This window comes from Dipodomys ordii, unplaced genomic scaffold, assembly GCF_000151885.1.
Source record: "Dipodomys ordii isolate 6190 unplaced genomic scaffold, Dord_2.0 Scaffold120, whole genome shotgun sequence".
Taxonomy (NCBI): Eukaryota; Metazoa; Chordata; class Mammalia; order Rodentia; family Heteromyidae; genus Dipodomys; species Dipodomys ordii.
Genome location: NW_012267336.1, coordinates 2487178 through 2500861, shown reverse-complemented (window position 1 = coordinate 2500861; position 13684 = coordinate 2487178). Strand labels below are relative to the sequence as shown.

Genomic DNA, 13684 nt, shown 5'->3' with positions numbered 1-13684 from the left:
AGTCCAGGCCCACAACCGACCAAAAAAAACCAAAACAACATCCTATTTCCCTAATGAGTAGGAACTGGGATTTATCTGTGAACAGGATCCACACTCAATTAGTTTTTTTTCCAAAACATCCAGAAACGAAATACTTCTGCCCGTCCTGCTTGAATCTTCTCCCTGCTGCAAGCCGGGCTTGTGCCCCTCACCCCTTTCTTGCCTATTCAGAGGCTCTTTTCCCCAGAAGAGAGACTTCAGAAGTAGATCAACAGTTCAATAGAACCGTGCTCCGGTGGAGCTTGTGAGATTCCTGATAGGTCTGGGTGACTGACATCCCTTGTCAGCAGGTGACCCTGACTCACCCCCTGTGACCCCAAAGAAGAGGAAGCACTTGAACACTAAGTCCCAGCTTCCTGTCACAAAGACCATGGTGCGATGTTCTGCTCTTTTGGATAGTGGGGCTGAAAGTCACAAGCAATCTGACACATTCGTTTTAAACGTACCACAGATTTCCACTGCTGTTTTCACAGTTTATTCAGAAGTTTTAACAGCTAACATGTGGTCATTGACCCTAAACCCATTCCCCGCCACCCTACTAGGCTAGCGCCACTCCCTTCAGTTATTCTCCCCGCACTCCCCATCCTCACACCACACAGACCCCAACTATTTAATAATAGACTAAGGAGTTACACAGACAAACCTCATTTACTTCCTTCACACTAACAGGCTACAAATAAAAAAGTAGGGGGCTGACACACCACATCCCCATCCAGATTAGGACAGTGTCGCCGTGACTGACATTCCATTTTCCTTTCTGAATGGCCGAGCTGGGACGCGCGGCCTTCACCACCTCAAGTCTCAGGTGTGGCGTGGCCGTGATCTGCAACAGGCAGTCACCACACAGGTGCAAATGATGCTTGAAGAGTTATCAAAACCAAAAAGAAATAATGCATTCATATGGAACCCTTGACATTTTTATGACACAGCAAAAGTCCTCTAATGGTGGCTGTGGCTGTGACAAAGAAGGCACTTTGTGCTACAATTCAGTCTCATAAGAGAACGCCACAACAGAAGTCAGGTCAGCCTTAGCTGCAGGCAAGTCTTGGGTGGGACAAGTATCCCTCAGGAAGGCATCAGCAAAGGGAAAATTTGTCCTCATGATTCCAAGGCAAAATGGCGACAGCTGGAAGAGGAGAAATACCGAGAGAAGACAACACGGCTGCGCCAGGGATGAGGAGGGAGCTGGCCGTGTCCTTTCTGCCGGAAGAGGTGGGTCCACCACCTCTTCCCAGGAGGCTCCAGGCCTCCAGCCTCCATGTGGGCTGCTGGCTGTGTCCCCAGGAACACACAGTTCCTGCCGGCAGTGCTTTCGGGCATTGCTGGTCAGTGGCATCCACCCTGGGATCTGATGCACCACACAGAGGAAGTGAGGGCTTGCGCATGATTCATAACGCAGCAGTGCCAGTGGCCTCCAGAGAGCAAGAGGAGACACCATCAACACTCAGAAGAGCAGCCGAAGCTTTTGGATGGGTGGAAGAGAGGAGCTAAATCATGAGTCCTAGTACCATGAATAAAGTGCACCGTAAGTGCAAGCTGTGGAAAGCCGCTCCCAGGGCCGAGTGCAGGGAGACGCTCTCCTCACCACCCCTCAGGACGGAGATCACGTTGGCTGCTGACACACTATGGTTGTTGCTGTATTCCTGTAGTACTATGGGACTTTTAGCTATACAGAGGAAAGAAATACTCAATGGGCTTGGCAGGGGGCGTGGTGTCACCACGGCAGAGGACTTGGCAGAGTACACATTACAAAATCTTGGTAATGCTGGATGATGGCTGTTTCTCTCCTTCCTTCTGGTGAACTGTGGGAATTCAAATTCTTTTGAAAATACCTATCAAATTGGCTCACGATGCTTCTAAAGAAGCTGTTTATGGCCGATGATGTGGAGTGGAGATGGTTCTTTGTTCTATCGGTTTTCTGGTGCATTATGGGAGAAAATCCACTTTATCACATTTCAGGAAACTTTGCTATGACACATTGGCAGGTTCTGTCAACTGCTTAGAAGCTCTTTGAAAGGGTGCGAGAGGCAAGCCGCCAGTGATGCTGGCCGAGGAACTCTGCTCCGTCTCGGATCCCACCACCGCGCTCTACTTTGCCGCTTTCATGTAGGATGGAATCGCCCCCCGAGCGGTCAGACCCTCGAAGCGCTTGTATGTGTAATTGATGAAGACCCAGTCTTTGTTCTTGTAGTCAGTCTCGGGGTGATTACTGGTGGCCACTGGGGAAGAAATAGATGTGAGAATAATTTACTGCCCTCCACCAGTGGGCTGCTCAGCACTGAAGACGCAATGGCGCCGAGGACATGTGTCTATCTGGAAAAGGCTCTTTGCATTCTGCAGATTCTGTCTGCTTGTGGCTCTTTGAGCCTCAGATTTATTTCTGCACAAAGTTTTCTTTTCCCCTTCAGAGCGTTTCATTTTCCCTAACCTTCAGTACAATAAATAGGTTGTGTGTGCCCGGCCGCCCGGCGGAAGAGTCATCTGAGTGTGGACACGTGCATCCCACCACGAGCCAGCACTGGCGTTAGAAAAACATTTCCAGGTTCCTATCCACACTCTACCCTGACCTGTAAGCATCGTGCCAATATTGCAAGCAGGGCGGGAAATAATTTGACTAGGAGGCTGCTGAGGCCGTGCTAGTGAATTACCTGTTGGCTTAAGAATATCAGACTCTGGAAACTCATCGAAGTTTGAGGTATCATCAATGCTTTTGATTTCAATAGATATTGCAGCAGGTCTCTCTCTGCCAAGAACAGACATGCCAAGGATTACTTGTTATTATTCACATGGATCGTACTAATCAACTGGCAGACAGCGTTTATTTTCTCTGAAAAGCTTATGAATGCTGGCCAACTGAGCATTCATAATAAAGTAAATTATTAAATAAAATACAATAAAAATATTCGTTCATAGCTAGAACGGCAGGAACAAGGGGAAAGTGCACAATGATACTCTAAATGGCTGCCCCTTCGACTAGAGGAGGAAACTCTTTACACCCCTCATGTACGGCTCTACCCTTCTTCCCCTGGGGGCACAGGCCAGCATGAGAGCTAGAATATATGACGACAAGGAGGCAAACATAAAAGTCACAAGGATGCTGGGCATGGTAGCTCATGCCTACAGTCCCAGCACTCAAAAGACAGAAGATCCTGAGTGTAAAACCTGCCTGGATTGCATGATGAGACCCTCTCAGAGAAAGAAAAAAAAATTCACAAGAATGCAAACCAGAATATAATTACAATATAAAATGGCAGGGCTGGAGGCATGGCTCAAAAGTAATGAAGTGTCAGCTGTGAGCAAGCTAGCTGAGTGAGCATGCGGCCCTAAGTTCAAGTCCCAGTACAGGGGGAAAAAAAAAAGACAACCTCATTGGTTTAGCAACCAAAAAAGCTGGTTTAAAAGGTGTAGAACATGGATTCAATGACCCACATCTATAATCCCAGCACCCAGGAGGCTGATGTAGGTATCATGGGTTCGAGGATGGCTTGAACTCCATAGTGAGAACTTGTCTCAAGAAACTAAAAGCTTGGGGCTGGGAAGATGGCTCAGTGGTAGAGCGCTTGCCTTGCATGCATGAGGCTCTGGGTTCAATTCCTCAGCACCACATAAGCAAAAAGGAAAACAGCCGGAAGTGGCGCTGTGGCTCAAGTGGTAGAGCGCTAGCCTTGAGCTGAAGAGCTGAGGGACAGCGCCCAGGCCCAGAGTTCAAGCCTCACGACCGGAACACCCCCCCCCAAAAAAAACTAAAAACTGGTGGTTCTGGCCTGTAATCCTACTGGGGAGTCAAGGAGACTCTTATCTCTAATTAATCACCAAAAAGCTAGAACTCAGGTAGAAGAGCTCTAGCCTTGAGCAAAACTCTGTTCAATGACGGCACCTAGGCTGAGTTCAAGCCCCAGGACTAGCGTGCGCACACACACACGCACACAAGCGCGCACACACACACACACACACACACACGCACGCACGCACGCACGCGCGCGCGTCCGGGACTCCAGACTCTCTTGGCCACTGGCAGCACCCTACTCCAGCCTCCTTAACAGGTCCCCTGTCTGCAGCCCACCCCTCCTCCTCCTCCTCACTGCCTCTTTACTCCCAATGATGTCCTCTAACTGTGGTCCGGAACAGCTCTGCTGACGGCCCCCACAATGGAGGACAGAGAGCATGGACACCATGCGTCCTGATGTTCCCTCCCCACATTCACATGGCTCAGTAAAGAGCTGTGGGACTCAGTACATCCATGACACAGGGCCAAGAAGCCTAACTTTTTATCTTCATTAACCATGAATGAAAATACAGAAGAGAGGGGCTGGGAAGGTGGCTCAGTGGTAGAGTGCTTGCCTTGCATGCATGAGGCCCTGGGTTCAATACCTCAGCACCACATAAGCAGAAAAAGCCAGAAGTGGCGCTGTGGCTCAAGTGGTAGAGCGCTAGCCTTGAGCTGAAGAGCTGAGGAACAGCACCCAGGCCCAGAGTTCAAGTCCCATGACCGACAAAAAAAAAGAAAGAAAATACAGAAAAGACCCTAAAATATCTCTTTCCTTACTTAGCATGCCAATCATGGTCTTTCCAAATTAGTGTTAAGCAAACTAGTAGTGACCTTTTATGCATATACCTGATATGTTCCCAGTCAACACCTTCAAAAAAAGAATTACTTTTGATTTCCTCAACTCCAGGGGCTCCGATTCTATGTTCCCATTCACAGCAGAATCTGGAAAAGAAGATGCCTTTCAGCACATCTCAGCTTCTTCGAAAAAAAGAAAGGAAGAATGTCTGTCTCTTCTATTAAGAGACGAATGGAAGGAAGCAGAGCAGACCCAGAAGATTTTTTTTTTTTAGAGGAATCACTCATGTCAAAAAGTTTCAACAGGTGGAAAAATGCTGATACCTCAAAATTAGATCCTTGGCTTTCTCAGAGATGGGAACTTCTGGAGGAAAAGTCAAAGTTTCTTTCCAGTTCATCACCTTCTTGTATGTCTCTTGCGGGGTCTCAGAACAGAAAGGTGGGTAGCCTGGAATAAAGAGGAACTTGGAAGCGCATGGAGCCTGACTGAGGTGATTCTCAATCAACACACTGCTCTCTTTAGTGGCCGCTTGTGACAGACAAGAAGACTTCCCACTCACCCCAGCAAACACCTACGCATCTAAACTTGCAAACCCACTAGTAGCAGCCTCTAGTACCAGCCAGCTAACAGCTGGAGCTGGAAACACAGGAGGTCATACTCAAAGCTGCAGGTGTGAAGATTACCACGCCAATGTTAGGATAAAACATACATTCAAGGAATAACTATTCCAGGAATATCCTTCTATGAGCCAATTACCAAACAAACTAAATAAGAAAAACCATGGATCGCACACCTGTAATCCTATTCAGGAGACAGATGTGAGGATCATGGTTTGAAGCCATCCCAAGTAATTCTTATCTCCAATTAACTACTCAGAAAAAGCTGGAAATGGCACTGTGGCTCAAGTGGTAGAGCACTAGCCTTGAGCACAAAAGCTCACAGACAAATGCCCAGGCCCTGAGTTCAAGCTCCAGGACTGGCACAAAACAAAACAAAAGCCTGAGCTTTCAAAGTGACTGTCATACATTTTGAGAACAGGAAAGAGGAGAAACACACACCCTACCCCAAATCTGCACTCTCTACAGGGTACATCTGTCACAGACATCCATCCAATGTTCCTGAAGACAATGCCAGACCACCCCACACCCAGTCACCTACACACTCCCAATCCTAGTGCTCAATGGCTTAGCACACAGGTGTGTCCCTTAAATACAGAGACACTCTCCCAATACTAGGGAGACAGGTCAGAGACTTTCATACTGTGAAGGCTTTAAAAGAGGAAGAGAGGGCTGAGAATGTCGCTTATGGTAGAGTGCTTGCCTAGAATGCATGAAGCCATGAGTTCAATTCCTTAGTACCACATAAACCGAACAAGTCAGAAGTGGTACTGTGGCTCAAGTGGTAGAGTACTAGCCTTGAGCAAAAGATGCTCAGGGACAGTGCCTAGTCCCTTAGTTCAGTGCCCAGGCCCTGAATTCAAGCCCCAGGATTGGCCAAAAAAAAGGGGGGGAGAAAAAAAGGGGGGAGCAAGGGAGCAGCAAGTTACAAGGTGAGGTAATTCTCAGAGCTTGGAAAATGCAGAATAAATGCCAGCAACTAAAAGAACTGCTCGATGAAGAGGATGAAAGCACAGAACAACAACAAAAAACAAAGCAAGGGTTGGGAAGGTGGCTCAGTGGCAGAGCGCTTGCCTTGCATGCCTGAGGCCCTGGGTTTGATTCCTCAGCACCACATAAGCAGAAAAAGCCAGAAGTGGCACTGAGTCTCAAGTGGTAAAACACTAGCCTTGAGCTGAAGAGCTGAGGGACAGAGCCCAGGCCCAGAGATCAGGCCCCACAACTGAACAAAAAAAAAAAAAAAAAAAGCAAATGATCAGCAAAGCAACCAAGGCCTCCAGGAAGCCCAAGAACATAGCAAGGCTTATTTGAGTCACCTATCTAGGTAGGCCTCTTCACTTAGAAAGACAAAGGAGGGAAAGTGCCTCCTAGCTCCCTCCCGTCTCAACCTAGAATCAAGGTAGCAGTAGTTTGTGGATGCACACTGGAGGTCCTCTGGAGACATGCAACTTACCGATGAGCATCTCATACATGATCACGCCAAGGGACCACCAATCACAGAGCTTGTTGTACCCGGTCTGCATGAACACCTCGGGAGCAATGTAGTCAGGAGTGCCTACTGTGGAGAAGGCCTGAAACATGTACCATGTATCAGAGAGGCCCAGCCAAGCAGTCGCTCACAGTTCTGTTCCAAAGACCAAAGGCTACAGCACCACCAGGAGCTACCCCCAAAGTAAATATGCAGGACGGTCGCCCAGTAGCTTAATGTAAGCTGGATTTGCAAGGGCACATTCCACAAAGAACAAAGCCAAAGACCCTTCCAAAGCCCATGAACAACTGCCCTCATTTACAGATTTCTCACTAAGTGCCAGGTTCTGTGCTGCTTAATATGTAAGTAAGCACAACTCACCATGACAAAACCATCCTAAGGAAGACTACTAAGCAACACTTGCAGATAAACTTGACATCCAACATGGAATTATACAAGGCCTCAAAACTAATTTGGAAATTAAATATCTTATTCCATTATCTTGTCTCTTTAATTTTTATTATTTTTTATTTTTTTTGTTGGTTGTGGGGCTTGAACTCTGGGCCTGGGCACTGTCCCTCAGCTCTTCAGCTCAAGGCAAGCGCTCTACCACTTGAGCTACAGCGCCACTTCTGGTTTTCTAGTGGTTTATTGGAGATAGGAGTCTCACAGTCTTTCCTGCCCGGGCTGGCTTTGAACCGCGATCCTCAGATCTCAGCCTCCTGAGTAGCTAGGATTACAGGAGTGAGCCACCAGCATCCAGCTGCCTCTTTAATTTTTAATTCAAGAAAATCATAAAGGAAGCCTTAGTATCAAAAGTGAAAGTTATATCCTATACATCAAATGTTTATAAATGTCTATTTTACTATATAATGGTTTCCATAGAAGTTATTAGAGGAACATTTTCTAAATTCCTGTATTCTACTCTCATACAGCAAGATTGAAAATACTGTAAGTATATTCGAAAGCCTCCCAAAGTGCTTAACATGTGAGGATTTCCCAAGTAAAAGGCTTTATGCTGGGAGATATGATGATTATATGATCTTCAAAATAAAAAATTGCAGCTGCTATCTTTTTAAGTATTTATTCTGAAATATTACAAACATACAAAAAGAAAACCATAGACAGTGCAATATACATGATCCATCTCATATCAGAGATTTATCATCTGTCATTTATCTCAATCATTTCCCTGACTTTATTTTTTGGTGCCAGTCCTGCGGACTGACCTCAGGGCCAGGGTGCTGTCCCTAAACTTTTGTGCTCAAAGCTGATGCTCTACCACTTTAGCCACTGTTCCACTTTCAACTTTTTGGTGCTTAGCTGGAGATAAGCATCTTACAGCCATTTCTCTCTCTCTTTTTTTTTGCTGGTCATGGGGTTTGAACTGTCTGGGCCTTGGTGCTGTCCCTGAGCTCTTCAGCTCAAGGCTAGCACTATACCACTGCAGCCACAGCAACACTTTTGATTTTTTGGTGATTAACTGGAGATAAGAGTCTCACAGATGTTCCTATCCGGGATGGCTTCGATCCAAGATTCTCAGATCTTAGCCTCCTGAGTAGCTAAGATTACGGACGTGAGCCACTGGCACCTGGCTCATTTGTTTCTTTTAAACTTCTTCCTGAAAGCTGAAAGCTATGGTGCTGTCTTTTTTCATAAAGCATGCTAGTTGTCTGCTATATAAAGGGCTTCTTCACACTACATTGCATTGTGTTCAATGTTAAAACTTACTTTTTTTCTTCAACATTATGGATTTGAGGTTTACTCCTATAGCTCTGGTTCACACATTCCTCTGGCATATTCTTCTGCATTACACAAATAAATCCCAGTTGTTTTTTGCCACTCCTCCCTAAATGGACATCGTGTGGCCGCCAACAACTCAGTATGAGAACACCCAGAAAACACCACGCCCTGTGGGGCTGCGCACTATGGAGACTTATGATGTGTCATACCACAGCATACAGTGCTGGCTCAAGTCAGGAGGCTCCAGCAACCTTCCCACCAGTGGCGCTGACTGGATGCTAGCCCAAGGAGGCTGCGCCTGGCGTCCTCATCTCACCCACAGTTAGGCTTTGACTTTTTTTTAGTGAGATGTTTCCATTTTCATTTCTCTTATTCTTTTTCAGGTTCTTTGCTCACTAATTTTTTAGTTGTGTTCTTTATTCTTATTGATTCATAGGAATTCTTTATGAATTCAAAGTGCTTATTATCCTTAATAGTTTTACATTCTGCAAACATCTGGTCTGAGGCTTATTGTTCTGATGACTTTGCATGTGAAATACTTGCCACATACCAATAGTATTACATGACGTATGATATGCATGATCAAATCACGTGGCGTAACAATGAAATGAATACCCATGAGTTTAAATGAAGAACCAAATATCAGCATCATTAGATCTCACCTCCTGACTACCATGCTGCATTGGTGTTCATCAAAAACCCTGCTTTTCAAAAGAAGTTTCATTTTGCCTCACGACTCTAAATGAGATTGTAATGTAGTTTTGTGCAGGCTTTCCTGTAAACACTTTTTCTAAAGTTGGCCCATGCTGTCACCCAGGCACTCTGCTTCAAGCCTTCTCGCTGTTGTTCCAGGACATGGCTGTGTGGTGGGGTGAGCCCTCCATCCTCCTGGCACCCACATGTGCTTCCTCGGAGCTTGTGCCTAGCAGCAGACTTGCACCTCTTCAGGACTGTCTGCGGCTCTTTTCCTTTATTTCTTTTGATATACAGGGATTTTTTTTCCTTTTAAAGTAGTCAAATAAATCATATTTTTCCTTGATGATTTGTACTAATTTTATCTTTTTTTTTGGGGGGGGGGTCCGGTCATGGGGCCTGAACTCTGGGCCTGGGTGCTGTCCCTCAGCTCTTCAGCTCAATGCTAGTGCTCTACCACTTGAACCACAGTGCCACTTCCGGCTTTTTTCTTTTTGCTTATGTGGTGCTAAGGAATTGAACCCAGGGCCTCAGGCACAAGGCAAGCTCTCTACCACTGAGCCACCTTCCCAGCCCTAATTTTATCTTATTTAAGAGATATGGCCTGCTCTGAGGTTTAAAAAAAAAGGTTGCCTTATATTTTTATCTAAAAGTTTTTACATTTTATTTCCCATGCTCAATTTACTTTTGTGAACATTGTAAAACATAATCCAGTTTTTTCATGCAGCTAATCGTGCTATTTAAATATGTATGTATGTGTTTATTTACTTCTGTGTCTGTCCTGGGGCTTGAATTCGGGGATGGGGTGCTGTGCCTGAGCTTTTAGCTCAAGACTAGTGCTCTACCAACTGAGCCACAACTTCACTTTCATCTTTTTGGTGGTTAATTGCAGATAAGTCTCACAGACATTCTTACCCAGGCTGGCTTTGAACCGTGATCCTCAGATCTCAGCCTTCTGAATAGCTAGGATTATAGATGTAAGCCAGCCAGCACACAGTTATACAATATTTTTAATATTGCAAATCTTAAATAACATAAATACCCTAAATATTTTTAAGCTTGGAAGTCTGAAACAAGAATTGGCCCTATCTAAGAAGCAGAAGTACTTTGCTTCTTATGTAAGAAACTAGATACTCTTTAGAGACTAAGTTTATTGTAGCAAAAGATAAATATTAAATCTCATTTTTGTTTAATCAAACATTATAAAAACCATACATCAGTTGCCACATGAGAATACCTTCAAATTATAATATTAAAAAAAACCCTCTGGGATTTACAAAACATAGCTTGCTGAAGGCACAAATCTGTGCTATGAGATGAAGTTCCACTCTAGAAGCATGTCTTACCACACTTCCAGTCCTGTTAGTGCCAGACGGAGCCTTTCCAATCTAAGGACCTCCCCCTTCCCAAACCTTTGCCCCTTGTCCACCATAAGGTGCCACCAACTCTAACCTCTTAACTCTGTGCCCTTTTTCCTTCTTTTGTTGTCAGTGAGCACTACAACGGAAGTCTATAAGCACTCTATTCATTGGACAGCCATTTCAATCACGTGTTCAAACTTTATGACTCAATTTTCTTTTAGGGAAGACAAAGCAACTTCAATCTCTACTTTGTCATGTCTAAGAATAAAACTGATGTAGATTAAATACCTAGGTGGAACTTGTATGCATCATCTCTTACTTCTGGGGTTTAGGAACTCTGAGCTGACTCACTACCTAAGCAGTTACTAGGGTTAACCTAGGGCCACACCACAAGTTAGACTATTACAATATGATTTAAGTAGCCAAGGTGTGAAGGTAAAGCTCTACTTTTTCAGTGAGGACGAGAAGTGTTAATGGGAAGCAGTATTTACTATGCTCAACCTAGACTATTCCATTTGTGCTAAGCATTAACCAGTATCCCCCCCTCCTTCAGCTTGGTACTAGCTGAATGGGATTGCTTACAAAGGGCAAAGAACATGGCTAGTTAACACTTGGAAAACTGAGGCTTTATTTTCTTCAAATTATGAAAGCAGGTAATAGGAAGATGAGCCTAATTTTTACTTTCCTATTTCTGTGATAAGGAAGCAAGCACCAGAGCCTAATGTTTATTCATGCTTTCAAAAAGTTTTTAAAATGACATTTAACTGCAAGTATGAAGGGAAATCACCCATCTTACAGAACTATATAATGGTCCTGGGAGAATCTGATGGCCCTCTGGTACACATCAAAGAGTACAACACTTGTCTCAGAGAACAGAGAAAATCCAAGAGTCAGGTGCCCAGGACTCATGTCTGTAATCCTAGCTACTTAGTAGATAGAGATCTGAGGATCCCTTCAAAGCTAGCCTGGGAAGACAAACCCAGAACAACTTTTATTGCCAATTAACCAGCAAAAACAAGCTGGAACTGAAGGCATAGCTCAATTGGTAGAGTGCCAGCTGTAAGCAAAAAAGCTAAATAAAAGTGCAGGGCTCTGAGTTCAAGCCCAGTGCTCATACTTCAATAATGAAGGCAGGGCACAGCACATAGCACAACTGGCAGAATCCGGGTTTAATCCTCAATGCCACAAAAAAAAAAAAAAAAAGAATAAACTTTGGGCTAGGAATGTGGCTTAGTGGTAGAGTGCCTAGCATATATGAAGTCCTGGGTTTGATTCCTCAGTACCACATAAACGGAAAAAGCCAGAAGTGGCACTCTGGCTCAAGTGGTAGAGTCCTAGCCTTGAGCAAAAAGATGCTCAGGTACAGTGCCTAGGTCCTGAGTTCAAGCCCCAGGACTGGCAAAAAATAAAAAATTTAATATATATATATATATATATATATATATATATATAAATATATAAGATAAACTTTGTCTAGACAGAAGTATTTTACTGAAAAATTTATACTGTTTCAGTAACTTTCCAAGATACCATTCAAGGTAAATGTAATAAGATTATTTTTCTTTCAATTTACAATGTATGTGTATAATCTTACAAGTATATATATGCAAACACTTATAGATAATAAAAATTGTCCTTATAGTTCCCTCTAGTTTTGATCACCAAGTATATTTTTCTACCACAAAGTAAGAAAAGGCTGTTAGACTGGTGAGTGGAGGTGTCTTGACCTAAGAGGGTCAAAAGGTCAACGAATTAGAGACACGTGTTTAGAAGATAGATATACAATTAGCTTCAACCTGAATGCCACATGAAAGAAATGTTACTAGGTCAGAACGAGGTCATCCACTGAAAACGTCACAATTACAGAGAAATTATTTTGAGACCAATTTAACTTCATCTATAAAATTTGGTTATTAAGGGCTGGGATGTAGCTCAGTGGCAAAGTGCTTGCCTAGCAAGTGCAATGTCCTGGGCTCGATCCCCAGTACCAAAAAAGACAAAAAAAAAAAATTTGGTTATTAAAAAACTAGCTTTTTTTTTCTATGTCACAATCAGAAAACCTAGTATTATCTACCCTCTTTCAAAATATTTGGTTTGGTACTAACAATCCAATGAAAGTCCTGCTCTATTAAGTAGTCTTTGCAAGGTGAGGGCTATGCTGTAAACATTTACCAAATGAAAATGTTAAAAACTTACTCAAATCTGGAGGGTAGCATTTCAGAAGCCACATATATAACTAACTTACCAGCTGACGTCTGTTTCTTTTCCAGGTTTCTGCTTTCCTTTTAGAGTTCATGTTCTGAAAAGCTAAGGTAGAAAGGTTCTAGTCAAAGTTCACAACTTTGCAAGGGTCTGGTACAAGTCCCAGGAGATGCTGGGTCTTGCTTTTCTCGCATGCATCTAAAACAACCATTTCCCAGGAGCTCTTTAAGCCCAAACCAGAGGTACTAATACATCAACTCTAAGTCACACAGAGAAATGGGGAAGAGCTCCTCACACAGATCGTGTAGTCAGAGGGGACACAGACAGGCTCAGCAACATCCCAGAGACCTTCAGCTTCTCTAGACTACCATCGAACTTCCAAGAGTAACAACTGGATCTCTGAGTTTAGGATACATTATTTGACAGAAGCCTTTCTAGGATGATCAGTGATTGATCTTATTACAGTTTTCAATAATTTAACTTCCAAGAGTAACAACTGGACCTCTGAGTTTAGGACACATTATTTGACAGAAGCCTTTCTAGGATAATCAGTGATCGATCTTATTACAGTCTTCAATAATTTAACTGACTGAAGTTGAAGTAACCCTCGTAATGATTAACATCTTTCCATCATGACCGAAAGAAGTACTAGATAAACCTAGGTCCCAGGACTTTCCTCTACTATTTTGCTTGTCTGCCACATATCCATACCCAGTAACATCCCTAACAGAGTTCTCAACAAAGCTCATTGCCACATCTCCATTAGCACATCTGATCCTACACATCTTGTCTCACAGGAAAACATGGAAAAGTATTTTTTCCCCTCTAGAAACCCATGCTGTGAGAATCTCCTCTCTGTCTCACATAGTTTAGTTGCCATGTAACATCTCTTCTACATCCTTAAGGAGCAAAAGACCCCATACACACACACACACACACACACACACACACACACACACACACACACAGACACACACACACACAGACACACACACA

General features: G+C 43.9%; 1 protein-coding gene across 1 annotated transcript; it reads right to left on the bottom strand.

Moving 5' to 3' along the window:
• Positions 1-472: 472 nt before the first annotated feature.
• Positions 473-12787, bottom strand: LOC105995785 (serine/threonine-protein kinase 38). Its single transcript, XM_013029638.1, has 6 exons — positions 12732-12787; positions 6675-6792; positions 4928-5051; positions 4655-4750; positions 2688-2782; positions 473-2258 (listed from the first exon to the last, which is right to left on the bottom strand). Exons 1-6 carry the CDS (start codon positions 12780-12782, stop codon positions 2128-2130), a joined length of 615 nt encoding a protein of 204 aa, XP_012885092.1. The 5' UTR covers positions 12783-12787; the 3' UTR covers positions 473-2127.
• Positions 12788-13684: the final 897 nt, after the last annotated feature.